Below are 22,405 nucleotides of genomic sequence, written 5' to 3' on the forward strand. Positions count from 1 at the left end.
TCTGTTCCTACAAACTTAATTCCAGAGTGCTTTCATCAGTCACATGGGGCACAGCAGGACAAGTGTTTGGCTTATGAAACACTTCCATTTCTCAGGATGAAATGGAATCTCAGAAGGATACAAACTGCTGGAAGATCACAGAATCCCAGGCTGGTTTGGGTGGGAAGGGACTTCAACACTCATCTAGTTCCATATGCATGCATGCAAAACCCATTTCTACCTTTACATGAAGTGGTTTATACTGTTACCATGCAATAATGAGCCACATTTATTTGTAGAAGAACATCAGGACTGCAGATGTTATACTCTGGAAAATGTTACCTTCAAATGATACACATTTACAAAAATCAGTCCTGAGGTGCTGAGGTAAAACCCCACTCAGTGTTAGAAAAAAATCTGTAAACTCCAACCTGTCTTTCAAATAGTTTTAATTCTGTTGAGCAGTTTGCTGCTCGGAGGAGGGTTATACCAAGAGGAACAAGGCAGACTGCTGAGTTTATATTTAATAAATAAACTTTTATTTAAAAATATCCTCTCAACTTTATTCACAGTTTCAAGTCTGAAAAAGGTAATACTATTCTTGATCAATTCCAACACAGCTGAAACCATTCACTTTCCAAAACAAAATCCCAGAGAAGGCTGATAAATTGCAAGTCACATCAAAGCTAGAAAGGCACAGGTTTTTGTGCAGGATCCTCCCTGGGATTAAGAAGTGCATCCACATATTCCACAGAAATCTCCTGGTACAGCTTGGGCTGCCTTTAGCAGGGAAAGTGTTCCAGTGCAGCCCTGCTTACAAAACACATTTCATTAAATACCAAAGCAGAGCAGCTGTGAGGTTACATCTTTATGCAAAACATGGGTATCACTGCAAGAGAAAAATCAGTAATTTCCCTATGGTGAAAAAGTTACATTTTTATCTCCAGAACTCCAAACTGGCATTTCAAACAAAGAAACGCTGGGAGCCAAACAAGGAGAGCTTTGTGGGGATAAAAAAGAATCCCTGTGCTTTCCCAGATTCCAATGGAACAACAGTGGTGAGAACTCACCCTCAATAAACACAAGCATCCCATGGGAACACCCCCAGTGCTCCCAGCAAGGCACTGGTGCTGCAGCTCCGCAGCGCTGCCCTCACTGCATTCCAGGATTGCCTTCGGTATTCCTTGGAGCCAGCTGGTCCAGCAAATTCAGGATGAGCTCTGTGCGCTCCAGCAGGGACAGCCCCTTGTTGGCAGTGGCACGAAGCAGCAGGGAATAAACCTGCTTGTTTGTTTTCAGAACTGCTTCTTCTTCGTTGGTGCCCCTACAAAGAGAGCAGAGAATCCCAACTCTTTACCTGAGCATGGCTCTTCATTCTGCAAATTATCAAGATTATCATTAAATAATATTGATGAGGATCCCTGGCAATCCACCATTCGCTGCACTGCAGTCAGAGCATTCTGTTTATACTGCAGGCAGGAGCACAAAATATAAATAGAATAGAATAGAATATAAAATGTACAAGCAGCAGTCAGGTTAATTGCAAGTGCTTCAGGAATGACTGAGAAAGGTTGAAGCAAATTAAATTCATCACACACTTGGCAGGAATCAGGCAGGTTCATTTATTTCAGAGAACAGGTAGTCAATAAAAAGCCACTGAAATGCAAAGTATTTCTGGGATAAGTTACAAGTATTCCCAGAACAAAGTATTACTTTCAATTACTTTTCCCCTCCGATTTGCACAGCCAAGTTCTGTTCTGCTCATGATTCCACTTTGGGAGGGTAACACTGACTTCATCCATTTTTACTGCCGGGCTGCAAGTTTTGCTATCAAACATTAATTTCCCCACATGTTCTCCTGTTCTCTGCCAAAGTGCACCTGAGACCCTGAAGCACCATTTGAGCTCCAATTTCCTCCCTTTTTCAGCCCATTATTAAAGCAGGAGGCAGAACTTACCCTCTGCAGAGCAGAAGGGAGGAAATGCACACGGGATGTACAGAAGGCACAAGAAAGGTTAAATGAAAGGTAGTTTCAAGCTTGGCCTCAAAGTTTCAAGAAGTTTATTTAAGACTCCCATTTCACAGCATTCAAACTGTAACAGGTTCCCTGTGTGGAATCTTCAGTGCAAAACCCCAAGGCAATGATGCCAAGGTAAATGTGGGGGTAAAAACCCTTCAAAACAAAAAATGAGTTGCCTGTGTTATGAGACAGCAGAACTAAACCCATTTACTCAGTTAGCTGTGCCATCTGCTTGGTAACATATAAATTACCCTGTATTAATCCTCTGTGTTTCACATATTCAGATTGCCACCTTGTGGAAGCTCTTTTTCAGGAGGTGAAAGCTCCTAACATTGCCTGAAAAACAGCTAAAAACACACCCGGGCTGTGTTCTCATGTTTTTTATTTACCAGTCCACCACTATCAGCAGACAACTTCCTGGGTACAATGAACTCATTTCACAGTTTACTTTTAGCTGAACAGCTCTTGCATCAGCAGTGCTTCAATCCCCAAAACATTAACCCAACTTGCAAGCCTAAAAATATCCTTTAAAACTAATGGCACATTTTCAGAGCTTCACTTTATGTAATATTAACATCACACACTTGCTGCTGGGGGAGTAAAAGGTATTTTCTGCATCCCAAAAGGAACACCACACACATTCAAATCAAACCAACAGAAGGAGTGGGGTAAGGAATCTGCTGCCACACTAAATCCCAGTATCTCTTCCAAGTCAACACAAAAAGAAGTCAGGTTTGTCCTGAATCCCAGCAGCAGGACAGAAGACTCCAGGAATTAGTAAATTAGGAATTAGTAAATTCTCTACACCAGTGCACATCTTCCCCGTATCCATCCCTCTCTATTTGCAGCATTACTGATGTGCCTGAATTTCTTCTCAAGTGTTCTGCTTGCCAAACTCCACTGACATTTTATCAGCAAGATGGACAGAGAGACCAGCAGCACCCAGCAGCTTCTCCCCCAGGAACTCTGAAGTGCTCTGCCACACACCAATCCCACATCAGTCAGGATAAAGGACACCAAGCTTCAACTTACCCAATCTTTTTTTTGCTTGAAGTTAACAGTTTAATGGATTGGAGGAGAAGGAAAGACATCCTGGACTCAAAAATCCCAAGCAGTTTCAAGACTTCCTCTTTGTTAAGGCCTGCAGGGGAATCATTCACTGACATGCTCTCAGCAGGACTTTTATCCTTGCTGATCTACAGGAGAGAAACAACCAAAAACCATTTCACTGAATTCCACCTTTTAAGCACAGGGAATGAGCCAGGAAACCCCTCCTGCAGGTGAGCTGACTTTTCCATGTGTTGCCCAAACTGCCAGCAAGGGACACACACACACACATCAGCACATACTGCAAGTAACTGGTGATTGAGGCTCCAGGAACATTACTCACACTGGCTACAGATAACCCTCCACATTTTGGTATTTAAATATTAAATGTACCAGAGAGAGAAAGAGAGAGAGAGAAAACTTTTTTTATTATTCACAGATTCTGAAGATCTTATAGAAGACTTTTAAGGGATAATAAGGGCCCTTTTAAGGGACAGCAGAGTTGCACAGGAAAAAGCCCATTCACATAGTAAGGCAATCCAGGTTAAAATATGTTTTAATCCATCTCTGGATCATGTTCTAAAGGAACCTTTTTTATCCACTTCCAGGCTAGGGGAGAACAGCAATAGATTCTAGCTCTGTCCACACTCTTTAAGCAATTAAATCTGCAGAGAAGTAACCAAGGAATATTTTAACTGCCAAATGACCATTTGTTTGTGAAGGCACAAGCCAGAAGGGAGCAGGTGTCACACCACCTGACATTCCTTTACCTGTTCACTCTCTGCCACAAGATCCTTCCTGATGAGCTGAAATGCACCCCTGGTTTTGGTCATTATATCAAGGGCCCCAGACAGAGTCTTTAACTTCCCAGCACTGCTGTTCTGACCTAAAAAAACCCATAAAAATGAAGGACAAAAGGCTTAGGTTACAGACTAGATTTTTCTAACATTTAAAGATTTCAAGAGAGAGAAAAAAAGCACATACTGCCCTAGTCAGCTGAAAACCAGCAAGATAAAAATGCCCTGTCTCCTCTCTTGAGGAAAATTCCATTCTGAGCAGCAGATTGCTGCTGCTCTCACATAAATTTAGTTATCTAAAAATGAAACTAAGTAGGTAGTGGTGGTTTGGAAAGCTGTTGTAGGCCGGAGCTACACTTACTGGCCATCTGGAACTCTGCAAAGGCCACTCTCTCCAGCTGCACACGCAGGAACTCACAGGGGGCATCCTTCAGGAGCTGGAAGAGCCGCACTGCTTTGCTGTAGTGGAGATCAGCAAGGACACGATGCTGCTTCCTCAGGTGTTCATCACCAACCTGCACTCAGAGGAGGGCACAGAGTGAATCCCCCACCCTCTGCATGTTCATGAGGAGCCACTAGAAAGGTTTACTTGGAGACTGTCTGTTGTGAGAGAGCACTAATTTCTTTGGTTCAATAATTTAAATACACGTAGCCCAGCTACAGGTAGAAGGATAAATATCAAGCTCCACACATACTGAACATGTCAAGGATGGAATTTAGAAAACCAAAGCAGTCTGGAGCAATACCTGGTTCCTGAGGCAGCTGTGGTACATAGAAGCCAGCCTGTGGTGGATGGTGGCAGCCCGGTACTGGCACAGGGGCTGCCGTTCAGACACTGTATCAACATCACAGTACTTCAAGGACTTCATCATGGCTTCGCTGACTTCCTTCTCTATCTACAACATAAATAAATACAAATTTAAGGGAAAAAATCCCTGAAGAGGGGCTTTTCACTAGAGCATGTAGTATAGGACAAAGGGGAAAGAGCCTTAAACTGAAGGAAGATTTAGAGTAGATATTGAGAAGAAATTGTTCCCTGTGAGGGTGGGGAAGCCCTGGCACAGGGTGCCCAGAGCAGCTGTGGCTGCCCCTGGATCCCTGGCAGTGTCCAAGGCCAAGCTGGACAGGGCTTGGAACAACATGGGACAGTGTAAGGTGTCCCTGCCCATCTTGTTCCATGGTGGAACAAGATGAGCTTTAAGATCTTTTCCAACCCAAACCATTCCATGATCCTACAGTTCCAATACCCATTTTGCTCCCTGTTCAGTTTTTCAGGACAACAACAATGCATTTTTTTCAGATACAATGAATGCTCTCTGTTACCTGTTCCTGAGCCTTTCTGGATAAGGGAGCATAATCCTGCTGCAAAGTTGCCATCGTGAAATACGTCGTAGACAGCTCCCAGTTCACAGAATCCCAAACAGCTGGATGCACATCTCTCTTACCCAGAGACCTCAGAGCCTTCAGGTAGTAGTCAATAGCCTGCAAAGGACAGAGCCATGCACACAGTTTCTGCCTGCGTTTGTAACAACTAGAAATTAATTTCCCTTTTCTCAAAATATCTCCCTGAGCCTTCTTCAGTATTTCCCATTTGATGATCTCTTTAATCCTGACCATGGAATTCTTCTCCCTTGTGTGTGGCACTGCATTATGTTCAACACCATCATCTGAATGTCCCGGCAATCAAACCTCAACAACACTAGCAAAGCCTACACAGCAAGGATTAGGATAGTATGAAAGCAGGAGAGCTATCCCAGGTTATTCCACCCAAATTTAAACATATTTACCAAAGTAGTCACAAATACCTCACAGTAAAAGGCATTTTGGGGTATGGGCCCTGCTTAAACCAGTGAGGAGTTACCTTATTGTAATAAAGGGCCTCTTCTGGGGAAAACTCCCTTTTGTAGTCCCCTTCAGCTGCACAGTGGGCCTGGGCACAGATCCTCATCAGCCTCCCCGTGTTGCACAGCAGAAGGGCAGCATTGGTGGCATCATCAATGGACTCAAAATTCTGAATTCCTTCTTCAAAGCAGGAGAAACTTTTCTTCCAGAGCTGCTGCTCAGTCGTGGAGACATTTTTACTCACTAGGGTGAAGCACAAGGCTTAGAGACTCACTCAAATTCCTCAGAGGTACTGAATAAACACTTTTGTCTCTCTAATAAACCATCTTTTAAAATTTAAGGGTGGTAAATGATTCTGAAGATCCAATTCACAGAAAATACTCCTCAGACTTCCATATGGCTGAGGGTTTAATACCTGAAGTGCACTATTATACCTACTATACTTCCCAAAGAATTCCAGTGATATGACACACAGAACACCAGGAAACTCACAGGATACACCAGATTTTGTTTTCACAGTAATGATTCAGGGAATTGGAGTTACTTCTGTAAATTTTCAGTATTAAGCAAATAAAATGTGACTTTTACAGACAGGTAGAATTCAGTATTTCAAAGCTTTGATTTCAATTAAATAACACCTGCAAAAACCCAGAGAGATTATGAGAAATCACAAAATTGAAAGTCCAAGCCAAAATCCTTCAAATATTACTTGGACAAAGGTTACAGTAAACAGCTGATACTTGGGAAACTGGAGCTGTTGACACTGAACTACCAACACCTCACTTGTTCTAGTTTAGAGAACTCTTACTCCTAGACAAGACATTGGGTTTGCTTTCAAAAACAAAACCCCACTGAACACCTCACCCTACAAAGCTTTTCCTCAAAAAAAGCCCACCAAAAATAAACCAGAAGGAATGCTTCCAAGGATTTACTTACCAAAATTTCACAGGCTGACTTTACTGAAGCTATTCTTCTGTTTAAATTAAGCTGCTGCTTGTTCATGCTGGGCTAAACCCAACACATCAAGAATGCAACATGCCCTCCCTTTCACAACAGAGTTTAAAGTTTCCTTGATGGTTTTTTGAGAGCATTCTACACATTTTAAAGGAATTTCTCCAAATTACACATTCCATTACTCAGTTTAAGCTCAATTAACTACAGTGTACAAGCCACAGTGATCTGTTGTAAACAAATAATTACAGTGGACATTAAAAAACAACAGTCATTTAAATGTCCTCTTTATAATCAGAAATAGATTTCTCATACAATTAGTGAACTTGATGACTGCTGTAGCTCCATGAAATGGTCAGGAATGGAAAAAGGATACTTGCCCACTCTCTCAGTCTGCACTGCAGCTGCCTGGTTCATGTAGAACACTCCAATCTCATTCCTGATATTACCCATCCTCTTGAGCACCTGGATGTGCTGCTCTGGGTTTTGGCTTTTTAAATTACTGAAGAGTAGGATTTCATAAGCTGCTTCATAGCATTTGCAGCTGACAGAAAGCTGGTATTCCAAGTCTGTGGATAAATCTGTAGCCCAGGCAAACCCTGGAAAACAAAATGCAAAGCCTTCATGTCAAACAGTATTCCTCTAATTAAGTACAAGAGTTATGTCAGTTAGGTTTTATTTATTACTGAAAGAGTTACTGCCTTTAGTTGTTTCACAGCTTCAGGCCATGTCATACAATACACTGACAATCCCCTTCTGTATGACAGGCAGGATGAGGTTTCTCTGAAGGAAACAGAAGTGAAGTGCAGTAACCCCTCTGCCACAAGTTCTCCTAGTGCATGGTTTTGAGGAAACCCAATGAGATTATTTCTGTCTGTCATGTATCCAAAGTCTGGCAGTTCTCCTGTGTCAGGATCATACCTTGGCACCTGGATTCTCTGTGAAGGCTGTGTAGTATCTCCTGATCTTCTTTAGTCTGGTAATTATATTCTTCAAGGTAAGCGGCTCTGTTGTTGGCATTCTGAGCCAGCATTAACTGGATATCTCCACAAAGGGTTAGGCACTGACACAGGAACACCAGCACCTCGGGAAGCATGCTGCCACACAGACAGCAGTAGGTATCTGGTGGGAAAAAAAACATGGATGAGGGAGGGGAAAGAAAAGAACTGCACATCAAAAGGCTTGACACAGACTGACAAGATAATTGGGTTTTAATGCTACCTGTCTGCATACAGAGAGTAAGTGTGACAACACATGTTCTCCTCAGAAGAAATAACCTATTTTAAAGTCACAGTTGCTCTACACAGCTGATGGTTTAAAGAGTCCCTGTGTTGTCCAAGATGAGCAGTCACTCTGGCAACTACAAATGCTAATCTCAGATTTGACTAAAGGAAAACTGACTTTCTGCAAATTAACTCAAGTGAGATACAGACTGAAAAGCTGAATTTCCAGAATTTGAAGTTGAGTCTCGAGTCTATAAAAGACTGAAAGCTGAAGAGTGCTCTGAGTTACTGAGAGGTCTATGGACACTTTGTGCTAAGATCAAGTGGGTTTGCTTTATAAACCTCCTCCTGCCCTAAGACAGGAGCCTTCCCTTCCCTTAGGGCAGGGAAATAGCAGCACTTTAGCACTAAGCTACTGGCATTTCCCAGTTGTTATTCTCATTATGGCAGTATTAGTCTAAACAGCCTGATTTTACTTCTTCCGTTTTCCTCAGTAATACTTCAAGATGCATTCTATTTTAGAGGAGCATCCGATTCAGCGGATGAACAAGTCTGGTATTTCTCAGAGTCAAGGATATATTTCAATAACATGGGAACCACCAGGGAAAAAGTACCGGCTTGCAGCAGCATCACCTGGAGCACAAAACACTCTCCTGGCCTTGGCATCAGGGCAGACTCTCCCAAATTCAACTGCTCTGAAGCTCCAAATGTGCCCTCAGGTTCCCAATCTGTCAAAATGGGATCGTCTTTCTATCGATCAGTGACAAAAGTTATCCTCACTACAGACTTCTGTCCTGAATACTCAGCTGGACACTTAGTTTAAACACAGGCTTGTCAGACTCGTCACTGCCCACCACTGGGATAAATCAGGCACAGCGGTATCTGATATGGTGACAGGTATCTCCAGGCAGTGGCACAGGCGGCAAATCCATTCAAGGAACTTACCATGGCACTGCAAGGCCAGCTTGATGTATCGCAGTGCTCGCCCGTATTTCTGCAGGACCATAGCAGCATCAGATAGGACATAATAAGCTCTTGATGATTTCAGGATGAGCTGGAGTTTCATTTTATATTGCCATGATCCAGGAATCATTCCTGACTGGCTGGAATGCTTCCCCTTCTGGAAGGAGCCCACTGTAAGAGGAACAGAACCTCGTCAGTGATCTCCCCTTTGTAACAAATGCCTGAGGTCGGACACTACTCCATCAGCACAGGCAGAATGGGAATTGCCTGATTACAGCCCTGCACAAGCAGAGTTCTGCCAGCTTGTCTGCTACTTCATTTATCACCTGCAAAACAGACCCAACACATGGCACTTTTCCATGCACTCCACCTGATAGTAGGATACTGGAATCCAGTGGGACAGTGACAGTGCAGGTGACCTCTCTGACCTCAAACAGCTTGTGAAACACAGGGGCAGGGGCCAACATTACTCCCTTAGGGAGCAGAAGAAAAGAACAAGAAAGCCGCAGGCAGAATTATTCATGTTCTCCACCACATCCTTAAGATAAATGCTCAGTTTCTGTATGAACAGTCCCAGTGAGAAAGCTTCCATTTGTGGGTTTAGCCTCCAGCACACGAGACCCTGGATAACCTGGTCCTTCCCACAAAGGAAACCAAGGACTTTCTCACACTCATTTCAAGATATCCTCTGCATAAGATTATGAAGCTTTTCTTTGATGCTGCAGTGGTTATGGAGCCCAAAGGAACAGGTCACTGTTCCTGGTTTAAGGCCTGTCCCTACCAAAGGACAGAGTTTTGCCCTGACCATATCTGCACACAGAAATGAGTCTCTTGCTTAAGGCAGACCTACAAGGCTTGACTTGTAAACCCACTATCTTGTAATAATATACAAGTAGAAAATAAGCAGATACAGTAAATAAATTCTTAAGCACTACATGTTCTATTGGGACAAAAACAAACCTAGAACAGTAACACCCCACCCAGCTAAAGACACACACACTGCATCCATACACCAGTCCGGAGTAGTTCTCCTGAAGTTAGAAATTCCAGAGTTTAGAGCACTTAACCTTTCCATATGTATGTAAATATGTACATGTGGCAGAGAAAATACATAATGCACATCACAGGAAACAAACACGTGGACTGGAAAACAAAAGTGAACAAGTAGCACTGCTGCTACTGCAGGGATGGACAGAAGCACAGATCCAGGAATCTCTGTGAGTGTGAATAACTCCAGACTGAACTGGCTTCTTATTCAGAGATTCAAAGGGAGGAGAAAGGGAAAACTAAAGAATTGCCAAAGTAGGCAAGACAAATTTCTTTCTGAGCTATGCTTACAGGGCTCCTTGCCCTGCAGAGAGCTCTACTACTTTCAGAAGAAAAGTCTTTCCTGGAACTTTTTACATCACTCCAGAGCAAAATAAAATAGAGAGAGACTGTAGTCTGGAAATTCTGGATTTTGAGCATTTAAACAAACAAAACATCTTTTATTCGTCGCTTCCTTTCACAGTTGTAGAGGTACAAGAAAGGAAACAAAATCCTAGTTAACATTTTATACACAATTCAAGCAGCAAGCATAATGGAGGAGCAAAACCTGCCAGAAGGGAGAAATTCTTCCAGAAAACATCCAGGTCACACACACACAAAGAAATTAAGCCTATTTTTAAAACAACCCACAAAACTTAAGGTGCTCCACATACCAAACCTCAAAATACCAAGCCCTTACAGAAGTCATCTGAAAGCCACATCTAAATAGGGTCCAGTAAAATCATGTGTTGACTAATAAGAGATTCTTTGCTATGCAAAATAACTCAAATGAGTGTCTCTTTTCATATTTAAAAAGGAACAGACTGTTCTCCAATTTTCAGGGCACTTTTCCTTAGGCAATGGTGTAATTAGTGATTTAAACACACTGTTTTGACAATCAAAATAAAGTAGCAGCAGTTTGTGCTGCCACTGGAAAGGTCTTATTTGCACAACAATACAACTTACTTTTGTCTAGAAACAAGGCCATCTGTTTTTCCAGAGACTCAGGACCACCACTGGTGGATTCATCCTCATATTTCAACGGGATTGGAGTGCTGGGGTCAGCTGCAGGAAGGTCACCCTCTTTTTTAACACTGCTGTCAACAGACTTCAAACCCTGCAAAAGGAAGAAATCATTTCATTCACCTAGACAGCAATATTTAGCAAACAGAGTAGATGAAGAATTGGATGGGAGGTGAAGTATCTTCAGGAAGCTGGCAGTGAACTCACCTCCAAGACGTGGTTGAGCACCAGCCTGCAGCGCTCCTCGGTGCCGTGGCAGACAGGGAATGCACAGCTGGGCTGCATTGGGGCACCAGGGAGGGAAGAGAAGAAATGTTCAACACAGAAAATACAAAAATTCCTGGCCAGAAGATGCCAATGAGAGGCAGCATCAAGACAAAGTGGAATATAGTAAGGAAAAATCTACATGAAGCCTACTCTACCATAAAAGACACACCTCAGATTTTGTGAGCAGCTCATGAACAGCTTCTCTGCCCACTTCAGTTAACCTGGAGACAAAAACTACCAGGAATTTCACTACCCAGTTTTGTCCCATGAACTGAATCATCCAAGAAGACCCTTAATAACACCACAGAGTCACTTACACGTATTCGATGCACAGACTTGTATTTTTCTGGTACTGACAACTCCCCAACAGATTTGATTATTGCCACTGCTTTATTGTCATCTGGGGGATCAGAACTGTTGCTGTAAGAACCATTTTCATCACTGTCTGGCATCTCTTCCTCTTCCTCACTGTAACTTTCATCAGAATTTCCATTTATAGGGAAGTCTGCACTGTCTTCTTTTTTAGGTTCATCCAGCTGAAAAAGCTCTGATAACATGTAGTTTGCTGAAGCAATAATCTTTACAGAGAAGAGAAAAAAATGATTCATTCTCGAGTTAAATTTTTTTTTAGAGGCAAGAACAATATAAATTATCTTAGAATAAGGAGTACAGATGACATGCAAAAGGTGTTTGATAACCTGTAAACACAGCTTGAGCAAGTTCCCTGGAAGGGAAAAGGATCCAAGCTGATCAAGTTTAGAAGAGAATAAAAACCAACTGGTAAAGAACAAGTACTTCCTGTACTAACAGGCTGCAGATCACAGGAGACAACACAAGGATCTTATGCTAGCAAAAAAAAAAAAAAAAAAAAAAAAATTGAAGGGATTCCATTGGGATTTTGAAAACCTTTCACAACTTTAGAAGGAATCTACATTCTTATTAGTTAATGTGTGCCATGTCTCCTCTTGGAATCCATCCTAAATATGATTCAGATTTTTCACATCACATTTTTGGGAATTTTCAGTTGAAAACAGCTTAAAGCTAAATTATTTAGAGACTCTCTAGCCCAACCCACTTATCCAGGCAGGTTGTTCAGAACTGCGTTCAGTTGGGCTTTGAGTATCTGAAAGGATGGAGACTGTAATTTCTCCGTTTAGCCTGTCCCAGTTTTCAGCCATCCTAAGAGTAAAAATGTTCATATATTCACATCTTACACTTTTTATCCACGATCTGCTCCCAGAGGGCTCTCTGGGAACAAGAACAAGAGAGAGAATGTAATTAGAAGTTCCTTTTTAGAGCAGCACAGAAGACTTGTGCAGCAATAAGGGGCAGCAAAATTAAATAATTAAAAAAAAATAGCGTGGGGATTCTTTTAAAAATCAATTTTTTAAGTTTATAAATAAATTGAAATTCTCTCCCCTGGGAGGAAGAAGGAGCACGTTATTTATTACCAGGTTTATTATGATTACAGCATTTCTGTTATATGTACACAAAAGTGGAAGAAAACATTGAATTCTTACTTGAGGATGTCTGCCATTGTCCAACAACTTCAGACAATTCAGGAGCAACGTTCTAATTGTGCCATAGTGTTTCTTGTTCTGGTTTTTCTTCAGCATCATATTGCAAGCAACTCTAAAAGAAAGTTGAACAAAATAGTGAAACCCCTGGACAATTTCTTTGTGCTAGAAGAAAAAGAAATGTTAAACAATATTCTACAACTGTAGATCTTCCAAACTTTATGATGTGTCTACGAGACTTTGTCAGCAAAAAAGTTTACATTGAGAAATGGTGAAAAGGAAAGTCTGTTTTGATCTAGTGGGACTGAGATTTAGCCAGTTTGTGTATGATTGTCATTTGATCATGAATTTTGGTCTGTGTTCTGATTACAACTGCACCAAGAATTAAGTACTGCAACAAAAATGATAAAAAACTCACTTGTACAGCAGAATTGCCACTGGCATTGTAAAAGGGTTTTGGTATTTGTCTTCAGTCTCTTCACAAAGCGTGGTGAGGTCATACAGCTTTACTATATCACTCCCACTTGCTGAAAAAGAAAATCTCTCATTAATCAACATCACATTACTGTCAATCTTTTCAAACTGATCTAAACCTTCTTACCTTTAAACAACCAATAGGTATGTCCTTCTTTGGTGCAATTTGATTTCAGAAAAGATAAGATATTTTGAGCAATATCTTTTATCACTTTGGTAGAAAAATTAGAGTTTTCCAAATTGGGAATATCTTCAGTCTTGATCATTTCATATTTCTGCAAAGAAAAGAAAATTAAAACTCAAGATTAAGAGGGGTTTCTGACACCAAAATTAATGTATCAGTCTATCAACAGCTAAAAGAAACAAAGGCTGCTATTATGATAAATTGAGTTAATTTCTATGATTCACTTTAAGCAAGCACATCTTGACTACACTACTCAATCAAAGCTTTAAGAAGGATCCATTTCTGTCACAAACATGGTAAATGGAGAACAAAGGATGAGGAAAAGAAAGGGGGAGAAGGCACAACATCTATTACTTCAATGAAACCTAGTCAGCCTAGGAAACAACTCCAGGCTACCAGGCAGAACAGAAACACAGACTGTCTACAGTAAAACAGCATAAACAAACATTCAAAAGCTTGCATCTGTCTGGGCAAGGGAACACTGCAGATTTCAAGATGGAAGAAACAGATTTCTGTTGTTGCATTTTTTATTTTTGCCTTCACTCAAACATCAGGGGAAGAAGGAATCTTGCATGCATGAAAGGGAGGGGAAGAAAGGACACACTATTTTTAGATGACTGCTGCAAGCTGTCTAAGATGCTTCTCATTCTGCAACACAGGATTTTTGTCATCTTTTCTCAGAGCAGTGTGAAGGATCTGTTATAACTGAGGCAATTTCAGAAGGTGAAGAATGAATTGTTATTTTAAGGCAAAATGCAGAGAGTCAGACTTACCTGAACAATTCCATTGACATGAAAGCACATCACAAGCTCTGGTACATTGCATATTAAGTTGTCCAACCAATAGTCAATTCCTGTTAGCACATTTATTGGCTTGTTGTTATCCCTAAAACAAAATATTTCTAGTGTTAGTTAAATCTTTATCTACCCTTCAGGAAATATTAGGGATGTTTACTAATGGCGTTTAGGTTTAAGTCACCTGAGAGTGGATGAACACTAAAACAATTATTTGTGAATTCTTATGAGTTATAGCAAAATAGATGTGCTGCTCTCTCCAATGGAATATGCTCGAATTCCATCAGCAGTTTGGAATTTTTGCCCACATTTAACAGGCTTCAGATGTCACACCATTACCAAGATAATAAGAAGGAATAGCACTTTTAGCTGCAACTAATTATAGCACAAACCTTCTCCCAGACCGTCCAAAATTCACTGCAGAGCAAGGTACTTTTAATTCCTAGATGTGTCTTAAAAAGATGACAAATACACCAAGTGAGCTTCAAGTTTTTGCTCATTCTTTGCCTATGCAAAGGAACAGGAAGACTGGTAATGAAGGGATTAACATTAAATTGGGACTAGAATAGTTCTGTCTTACTGCTCAGTAACGTTTTAAAGTGCTTATGCCCAACAATTGAAATTCAGAATGCCAGGAGAAGAAATATTACTGGCCACTTTTATAAAAATAGCAAAAAATGCAGACAGCTAAACAGGAAGCAGAGTAACAAATCAGTCAAGGCTGGTATAAATAGTATCTTGTGAACTTCCAAGCTCACCTGAGACGCAGGCTCACAGCAGGGTATCTCCCACCTCCAAATATTGGCATATTTGATCCCACCAACATGTGGATATCTTCAAAGGTCCACAAGATATTACGAACAAAGTCATTTTTAAGTCCCTTCATTAAGAGAAAACAGAACTGTTCTGTAAATCAGTGGTATAACACTTGCTCTCTGTGACATTCTGTGGAATTACGAGACAGCAAGAAGCCAAAGCAGCAAACAAAAGCCAGCACGTGACGAACCCGGCTGCGCGTTCACAGGAGCTTAAAATTACAGATGCCACAAAAGCTACTTCTACAGGGGACTGAGGTTTGCCCTTAGTTCCAGTTTAGGCCCAGTTTGGAGGTGTTGGTTTAACCTGGGGGTTCAGCTCTCACATAAAGCATACCTGACTGTTCTCCCCGTCATTGAACAAAGGAGTCAGGTTTTGTTCTTTGGGCGCTGAGGCCACATGCCCCACTAGATATGAGGGTTCAAGAGGCACATTTCCCTGTGGAAAGCACAAGGATAAGGAGTGATTCTGCTGCTGAGGTCAAGTCAGGCCATTAAAAAAGATATGAACAACAAAAGCATGTAAGGGAAAAACCTTTACCTCCAACATCTTTTAATAAATATGCATTAAACTACAAAAAGCCCCTAGTCAGTGACTAAAATGCTTCTTTTTTACAGTTAGTGCCAAAATATTGTACTTTGTAGTATTCTCAGAGGCTCTGGGAAGAAACCAGAAAGTATTTATAGGAGCTCCTTATTAACCCAGGGTCAACACCAGATTATCAGTGCCCAGAAGCAAAACCTCTATCCTACTGGTTTATTTATAAACTGAAGAAAATGGCACTGTACAAATGCACAGCAGCTTCTTTATGATAAACAGTCTGCTGGATTCAGCACTAGTGCCTCAAGAGGGTGGAAGAGAGGAGTCCTTTTTCTAAAAGCTTTTCAAGCACTGAAGTGTTTCTCCACACAATACATGCAGTTACAATTTTATGGATAATGTAGGTTAGAAACTCCCTAAATTTGGCAGATCAGTTTTAATTCTGTGCAAGCATAACTGTAGCACCATTATTACATTAATGCAAACTGAAGACAACTGATCTTTTAACTCTCCAAAATTTAATCAATTCCTGTTTTATATTACTCACAAAAGCCACAGGAATTAAGTTTTCATAAAAATGTTTAGCCACAATACAAGCCCTGAACGAGAGCCTGATTCTAATCATAGTTTGTTGCATAACTGCTGTAAATATCTCCGCTTTCACTTGTGTAATCTCACAGCAAGTATTTTTAAGTGTTGCTTAACTGTTTTCCTTTTTCAGGAATTTTTCCTCTTCATCTAATAAATTCAGAGCCACCATCTTTTGATGGATTTTAATGGCAGATTTAAAAAGAAAGGCCAGAACCATAAACTTCCAAACATCTTCTGAGTATCAGGATGTTTCTACTTTTAGGTAAAGGCACTGATGACTACTCTTAGCCAAAGGCTTTGTTTCTCAAAGATGCTGGGATAAATAACAATTTAACATTACAGTGATAGAACAAACATCTGAAATTTGCAGCTCTGACCCACTGGCAAAAGCAGGAACTGCACCTCCTGCCAATTCTCCTCATGCCTTAGCTCAGCCCTTTCAGCAAAGGGAGCTGCAGCAGCACCTTGAGAACCTTTCAACATCTGTGGCTCTACAAACACTGTGGTGCCACATAAAACATTGTCCACACCAACCTGGTTAGAGGCACCTGGGTCTTCAGATAGCGAGGAAGGCATTTCAAAAGGAGCTGGCCAGGAGGCCCTTCCTGCTTCATCACTCTCACCTGCAACAGGACCCCCCTGGTGCTGCTTGGAAGTGGAAGGAACAGGCTGAGCAGCTCCATCTCCATTAATGCTGACAAGGAAACATTTACAAGTTCAGCTGACAAGATGCAAACAGATCCATTTTTAGAGTTGTTATGCTTGATGCACTCTTGCCAACAAATGATTTGGCTGACATGCAGTTAATTAAGTCATGCTGTTTATTATATTCTTTAGTATTTCAATTTTAAAGTAAAATACTTCAATTTCTGTGAAAACATTTCATGTTATTTCCTGACCTCATTCCTCAATTCCCTCTGTATATGGAGAAAGCAGAAAATAAGACAGACCATAATGGAATTTTAACATTTACTTCAAGACCAAGAACCAGGCAGAAGTAAGTGGTGCAGAATTCAAGTTTCATGCACACAAAAGGTTACCTGTAATACAAAAATTTAGAAAGTATTGCCTTCTGGTACCAATGTTCTTTACTCTTCTTTTTTCTTTGCCACTTCTGATCAATCAGCCTTTGATAAAACTCTTTCAGCCATGTCCAGTCCCCTGTCTAGCCAACAGAAGAAATATGAAATTAATATCAAGAAGCATCTGCAAAGTAAACCACGTGCCTTATAAACTTACAAATACTCATCCACAACAAGAAACCCAGAAAATAACTTCAGAGCTGAAATCCTGAATTGGTCGTTTATTGAAAATACAGCTTTTAGGAAAGTTATGTTCTTACTGAAAATTTGACTTAATTAGAAAAATCAGATATATAAGAGGCTACATAGTAAGAAATACACATTGATAATAAAATCAATCAAATGGTATAGCAATAGTGAAGTAATTACACAAAAGTGAGACACAGAATATTAACCCGACAACACCAAAAACACAGGACATCAGATGTAGTTTGTGGGTAAACTGCTGCAGAACACAGCAGCTTTGGTACCCATGCAACTCTCACTAATTTCCAGACATTTTCTTGCTGGCTACTCTATTCCTGAAATGATGCATTTTGACAACGTGTAACACTTATCAAGAACCAAGTGGTTCACCTGAGAGGATCTCATGAAGAGTTCCTGGATATCCAGCTCATCCAACAGGAGTGTCCTTCCAATTCTGTGCACTGCCATGCTCACGTGGGACTTGCTGTAAGGGATCTTCAGGAGTTTTTTAATGTTCTTGCAAAAGAAAAGTGAAAAGAGAGAACATTCAATAAAATTATGCTGCACTGAAAGACAGTTCTCAGGAAACTAAGGCCCCATCATGTGTAATGGTGACTTGGGGATACAAACTCCGTCACTCCAAACATCCCCCCAGCCTTTGGTCAGTCAGGGTCACTTGTCCTGGGTGTGCCTCTTCTCAGTTTTCCAGGCACGCCCACCCCCTTGCCAGCATGGCTAGATGAGAAGCAGGAAAGGCCTTGGCTCTGTGTAAGCCCTGCTCAGCAACAACAAAAACACCTCTGTGTTATCAACCTGTGCTCAGGACAAACCCAAAACAGTCCCATACCAGCCACTGGGAAGAAAATTAACTCTACCCCAGCACATGTGGTCAAATGAAACCTGACAGCACCAGGGATTTTAAGACCATTCCACAAGAAAATGCATTTGGTGAAGGCAGAGAACATGAATGACAGTGATAAAGAGGCCAAACCATCAGTAGAAAGCACACACATGGCTTAAACACATTCTCTGATTGGATCATCATGACCAGGTACCAACAAAAATGACAACAATATGGTTTGGATTTAAAACCTTTATTTTCACAGCAGGAATACCAATTCTTTGTCAGGGGTCCAGAGCAATCCAGACAGAGACCTAAGTCTGAATACAAATCTGACAAATATTAACACAGTACATGAGTATGTTTCCTCTTCTGAGTAGCCTCATTTGAATTCTGCAGCTATTACCAGCACCAAAAGAGCTGACAAGCTGACAGAAATCAAAGGAAAGAAGTTGGAGGGGAGCTCTCTCTTTTAGATAAAAACAGGGAAAAAAACATCTTAAGTGTAACAGTTTACATCAAAATAACCTATTTCAAACACACAAGACAACTACCTTGCAAGACTGATTTGCTGCATTCACTCAACTGCATATTTTAGCTGAAGATTATTTATAGACCTCCAGAGGAAATAAGATTTTCTCTCTACATTTCTTATTCAGTGATCAGAACTCCCTTACTTGGTGATCTGTGATTCATTAAGGGATCTTTCCTTGTCCCCAAAGGACACAAAGATGCCAGAAGCCATGACAGTATCTTAAAATAAAAGTTTATGCAGTGCAATAATTTGAATGAGAGAATTTAAGATGTGTCCATACCTCTGAATCAGACACAACATCCACATCATTTCCAACTGAGTCAATGAAGTCATAGGCCATCCCAAAGCTATTTAAAAAAATATTACAAGTTAAGACAGTTCCAGCATGACATTACAGACCCATCTTTTATATCTACTAAATCTTTGAAAGATTTAATAAAAAAAACCCCCCACAGCTAAACATCACCAAGTGTAATGAGACCTAAAATTAACAAAGTAATTTCATCTTCATATTCTGCAAGTTTTTCAAATATATCTTTGACAGTGCCTAGGTCTAATTTCAGGACATTTAAAACACTTAAAGTTTTGCTGAAATAAAAAAAAAAATCAGAGAAAATGAAGGATTCTTTTTAACACTGAAAATAAGAAGAGTTCTTCAACGAATTTCTCTTTAAGGTATTAAGCATGTTAAAGACTTTAATTTTAGTAGCTGTAATTTCATTTTACCTCTTATTCACATTTTCCAAAACTGCCCTACATGTTGTAACAGACACATTGTCTCTTCCTCCACCCTCATTAAGGAAATTACAAAGTACTTAAGTTAGAATATTTCAACGTACAGATCATTCTTTAAAACAAATCCAGATACTACTATAATCCAAAACATAAATGATGTGCAAGTTATACTTTGGTTATCAGCTTTTTAATACTGACACTAGAGAAAGAGATTAAACTGCCAGCCTCTATTTGACAAGCACAGTATCTAAAATAAACATGAAAAATTCATAAATCCCTGAAAAACATGTTACTCTGCTCCAAAAAGTACAGCTCCTAAAAGAGATGATAAGGATATAAACAGACACTTTGCACAAACTGTCAAATTTCACTGACTGGCTGATGTGGTGTGAATTCGCTTGTTCAGCACAGGATTTGAGCCTCCTGTTTATGAACACTCTGAACTCAACTTATTCAACAATTTAGCCAACATCCACACTGAAAGGGAACCCTGTTTTTTGGCTGTGGCCCTAATTTCATCTACAGTGTGTGTGACATAAATATGAAATTCTGACATAAATACGAAGCTTCATTTGCCATTTGCCAGGTCCAGTTTCTAAACATCCAGAAGAGCTATAAATTGGCTTCCAAGGGGAACCACATGCTCCATTTTCACCTGTTATCAAAGGCAGAAGGGCTGGCTGAACCAGTCTGGTTTGATTTGGGCCAACCACGGAAGAACAAAAAGTCAGTTTGAGTGTCTGAGGCAAGGTGTCAACACACACGTGAACAGAGTAACAATCAACATCATTAATCATTTACAAAGGAGACGAGATCAGAGCATAGAGGCAAAAACTTAAGATGAAAAATAGAGGGGAAAATGGTTAAGACAAAGCAATATGCAGTTGCTAGGGTAAAACCTGTACTTTCTACTTTAAATGACACAGGATCGAAGTTCACAATCAGAATTATTCTTAAAGCCCTGGAAAAAAATATAGGGGCTGCTGTTATTTACCTTGAGAAGGGTTTACTTTTTTTGCTGTTGCCCAGAATGGTTGTCCCTGCTGGTCCCAGCTTGGCACTTTCCCGTAACCAGTTGGCAGGAGGCAGCTTCAGGTCTGTTTTCTCCTGCAGACGAGCAAAGGCTGCTTGTGGAGGGGCTGAGGAGTATTTCACCACAGCACTGCTCTTCACCTCATTGCCTCCGAGGAACAACACCGACCCCTGGTTTCCAGAGAGAAATTAGCCTTCTATTTATAAACTGCTGGCAATTAAAACTATCAGGCTTGCTCTATGGTAGGTTATTTTTAATGGTAAGCGAGCAAAATCCAGTCCTGCATTCCCTTATCTCTTTCCCCAGCATATACAGCTTTTCAGTTATCCCAATTCCAACCTGTGTCAAGCAGAAGCTCCACTTTAGGAATTATCACAGAATCATTTAGGTTGGAAAAGACCTCCAAGATTATCAAGTCCAACCTGTGATTGATCATCACATGGTCACCAAGATCAGAGGACTGAGCAACACGTCCAGTCTTTCCTTGAACACCTCCAGGGACAGGGACTCACCACTGTCCTCAACTGATTGTTCCAACGCTTGACAACCATTTCCATGTACGAATCCTTCCCAATGTCAAACCTGACCTTCCCCGGCACACCTTGAGGCCGTTCCCTCTCTCCTGTCCCTGTTCCCTGGCAGCAGAGCCCGACCCCCCCGGCTGCCCCTCCTGTCAGGGACTTGTGCAGAGCCACAAGGTCCCCCCTGAGCCTCCTTTGCTCCAGCCTGACCCCCTTTCCCAGCTCCCTCAGCCGCTCCTGGGGCTCCAGCCCCTTCCCCAGCTCCGTTCCCTTCCCTGGACACGCTCCAGCCCCTTCATGCCTTTCTTGACCTAACAGCCCCAGAACCAGTCCCAGAATTTGAGGCTGGACCTCAGCAGTGCCCGGCACAGGGGACAACCACTGCCCTGGTCCTGTGGCCACGCTGTGGCTGATCCAAGCAGGTGACGGTGATCTATCTTCTCGCCCCCCTGGGTACACTGAGGAACGAAAATGAAGTGCCACCAAGGTCAGCTGCCTACACAACACAAAATCACTCAGAAAGGCTAAAACGAACACATGACTCCCACTGAAGTTTGGGAAAGTAGGCATTTATTAACACCAAGTGTTCACTAACACCAACATTAAAACTAAACACGCTTCTGCCTTAACAAATAATAATAAACAAATAAGCCTCGTGTCTGCCTATTTCTTTCCAAACACAGCAAAACAGGCAGCTGTCACCCGTGTGCGAGGAGCTTTGAACGAACACATGTCGAGGGAAAAACAGCTCCACAGGACACCACTTACGTAAATGCCATGCACTTAAGCATAACAACAGCAGCACTACTCGCAATTAACGCTTAATCATAATTAGCATGTTCTCTACCGCACTCCGGCCCTGACAAACTGGAATGAGGATCAAAAACACCGCTTCAATTAAAACACCACTGAGGGCTGCGTCTGTAACCACGGCTCGACCCCCCCACTCCGCCCCGCTACCTCACCTACCACGGCCCTCCTCAGCGCCGCTCACCTGCTTGGGCTCCTCGGCGTCCCCCCTCAGCGGGGCAGCGGCGCCCGCGCCGCAGGGCTCCTCCATGGTCCGGGAATGGAGCGGGGCTGGAGCCGGGAAGGGGCAGCGGCAGCGGCGCCGCTTCCCGGGGGCGTCCGGCCGGGAACCGCCGCCTCTCGCGAGACTTTTCGAGAAGGCGCGGGAAGGGCGGGCTCTGAGGGCGGCGCCGTGAGGGGCGGGAGGCGGTGGCGGCTCCGTGAGGGGTGAGTGTGGCGCTCCCAGCGGGATCGCGGAGTTGCTGAGGTTCGAAAAACATATGGAAGATCGTCGAGGCCAAGCTGTGACCGATTTCCCCCTCGTCAATTACACCAAAGCCCCCTCGTTAATTACACCAAAGCACGGAGTGTCACGTCCAGTCGTTCCGGTAAACACCTCCAGGTATGGG

The 22,405-nt window shown here is 41.8% G+C and overlaps 1 protein-coding gene across 2 annotated transcripts; it reads right to left on the bottom strand.

Annotated features, from left to right (window-relative positions):
- Positions 1-495: 495 nt before the first annotated feature.
- Positions 496-22,133, bottom strand: EDRF1 (erythroid differentiation regulatory factor 1). 2 transcript variants are annotated; one of them, XM_039553597.1, is made up of 25 exons: positions 21,982-22,133; positions 20,428-20,636; positions 18,979-19,045; positions 17,713-17,838; positions 17,095-17,219; positions 16,589-16,748; positions 15,260-15,361; positions 14,866-14,987; positions 14,087-14,198; positions 13,257-13,404; positions 13,074-13,182; positions 12,659-12,770; positions 11,456-11,716; positions 11,079-11,150; positions 10,815-10,965; positions 8,805-8,993; positions 7,558-7,758; positions 7,017-7,235; positions 5,705-5,928; positions 5,167-5,325; positions 4,590-4,739; positions 4,205-4,358; positions 3,817-3,932; positions 3,032-3,195; positions 496-1,303 (listed from the first exon to the last, which is right to left on the bottom strand). In XM_039553597.1, the coding sequence occupies exons 1-25, from the start codon at positions 22,045-22,047 to the stop codon at positions 1,132-1,134; spliced, it is 3,690 nt and encodes a 1,229-aa protein (XP_039409531.1). In that variant the 5' UTR covers positions 22,048-22,133; the 3' UTR covers positions 496-1,131. The 2 variants fall into 2 exon arrangements, with proteins under 2 accessions (XP_039409531.1, XP_039409532.1); XM_039553598.1 differs by lacking the exon at positions 15,260-15,361.
- Between the last annotated feature and the right edge of the window lie 272 nt (positions 22,134-22,405).

This window comes from Corvus cornix, chromosome 6 (assembly GCF_000738735.6).
Source record: "Corvus cornix cornix isolate S_Up_H32 chromosome 6, ASM73873v5, whole genome shotgun sequence".
NCBI lineage: Eukaryota > Metazoa > Chordata > Aves > Passeriformes > Corvidae > Corvus > Corvus cornix.

Coding starts and splice junctions, on each gene's coding strand:
- EDRF1 (XM_039553597.1), bottom strand. CDS start 22,047: ATGGAGGAGCCCTGCGGCGCGGGCGCCGCTGCCCCGCTGAGGGGGGAC. Junction 14,199..14,865: donor GCTGTGAGCCTGCGTCTCAG/GTGAGCTTGGAA, acceptor ATTTTGTTTTAG/GGATAACAACAAGCCAATAA. Junction 4,359..4,589: donor ACAGCTGCCTCAGGAACCAG/GTATTGCTCCAG, acceptor CTCTGAGTGCAG/GTTGGTGATGAACACCTGAG.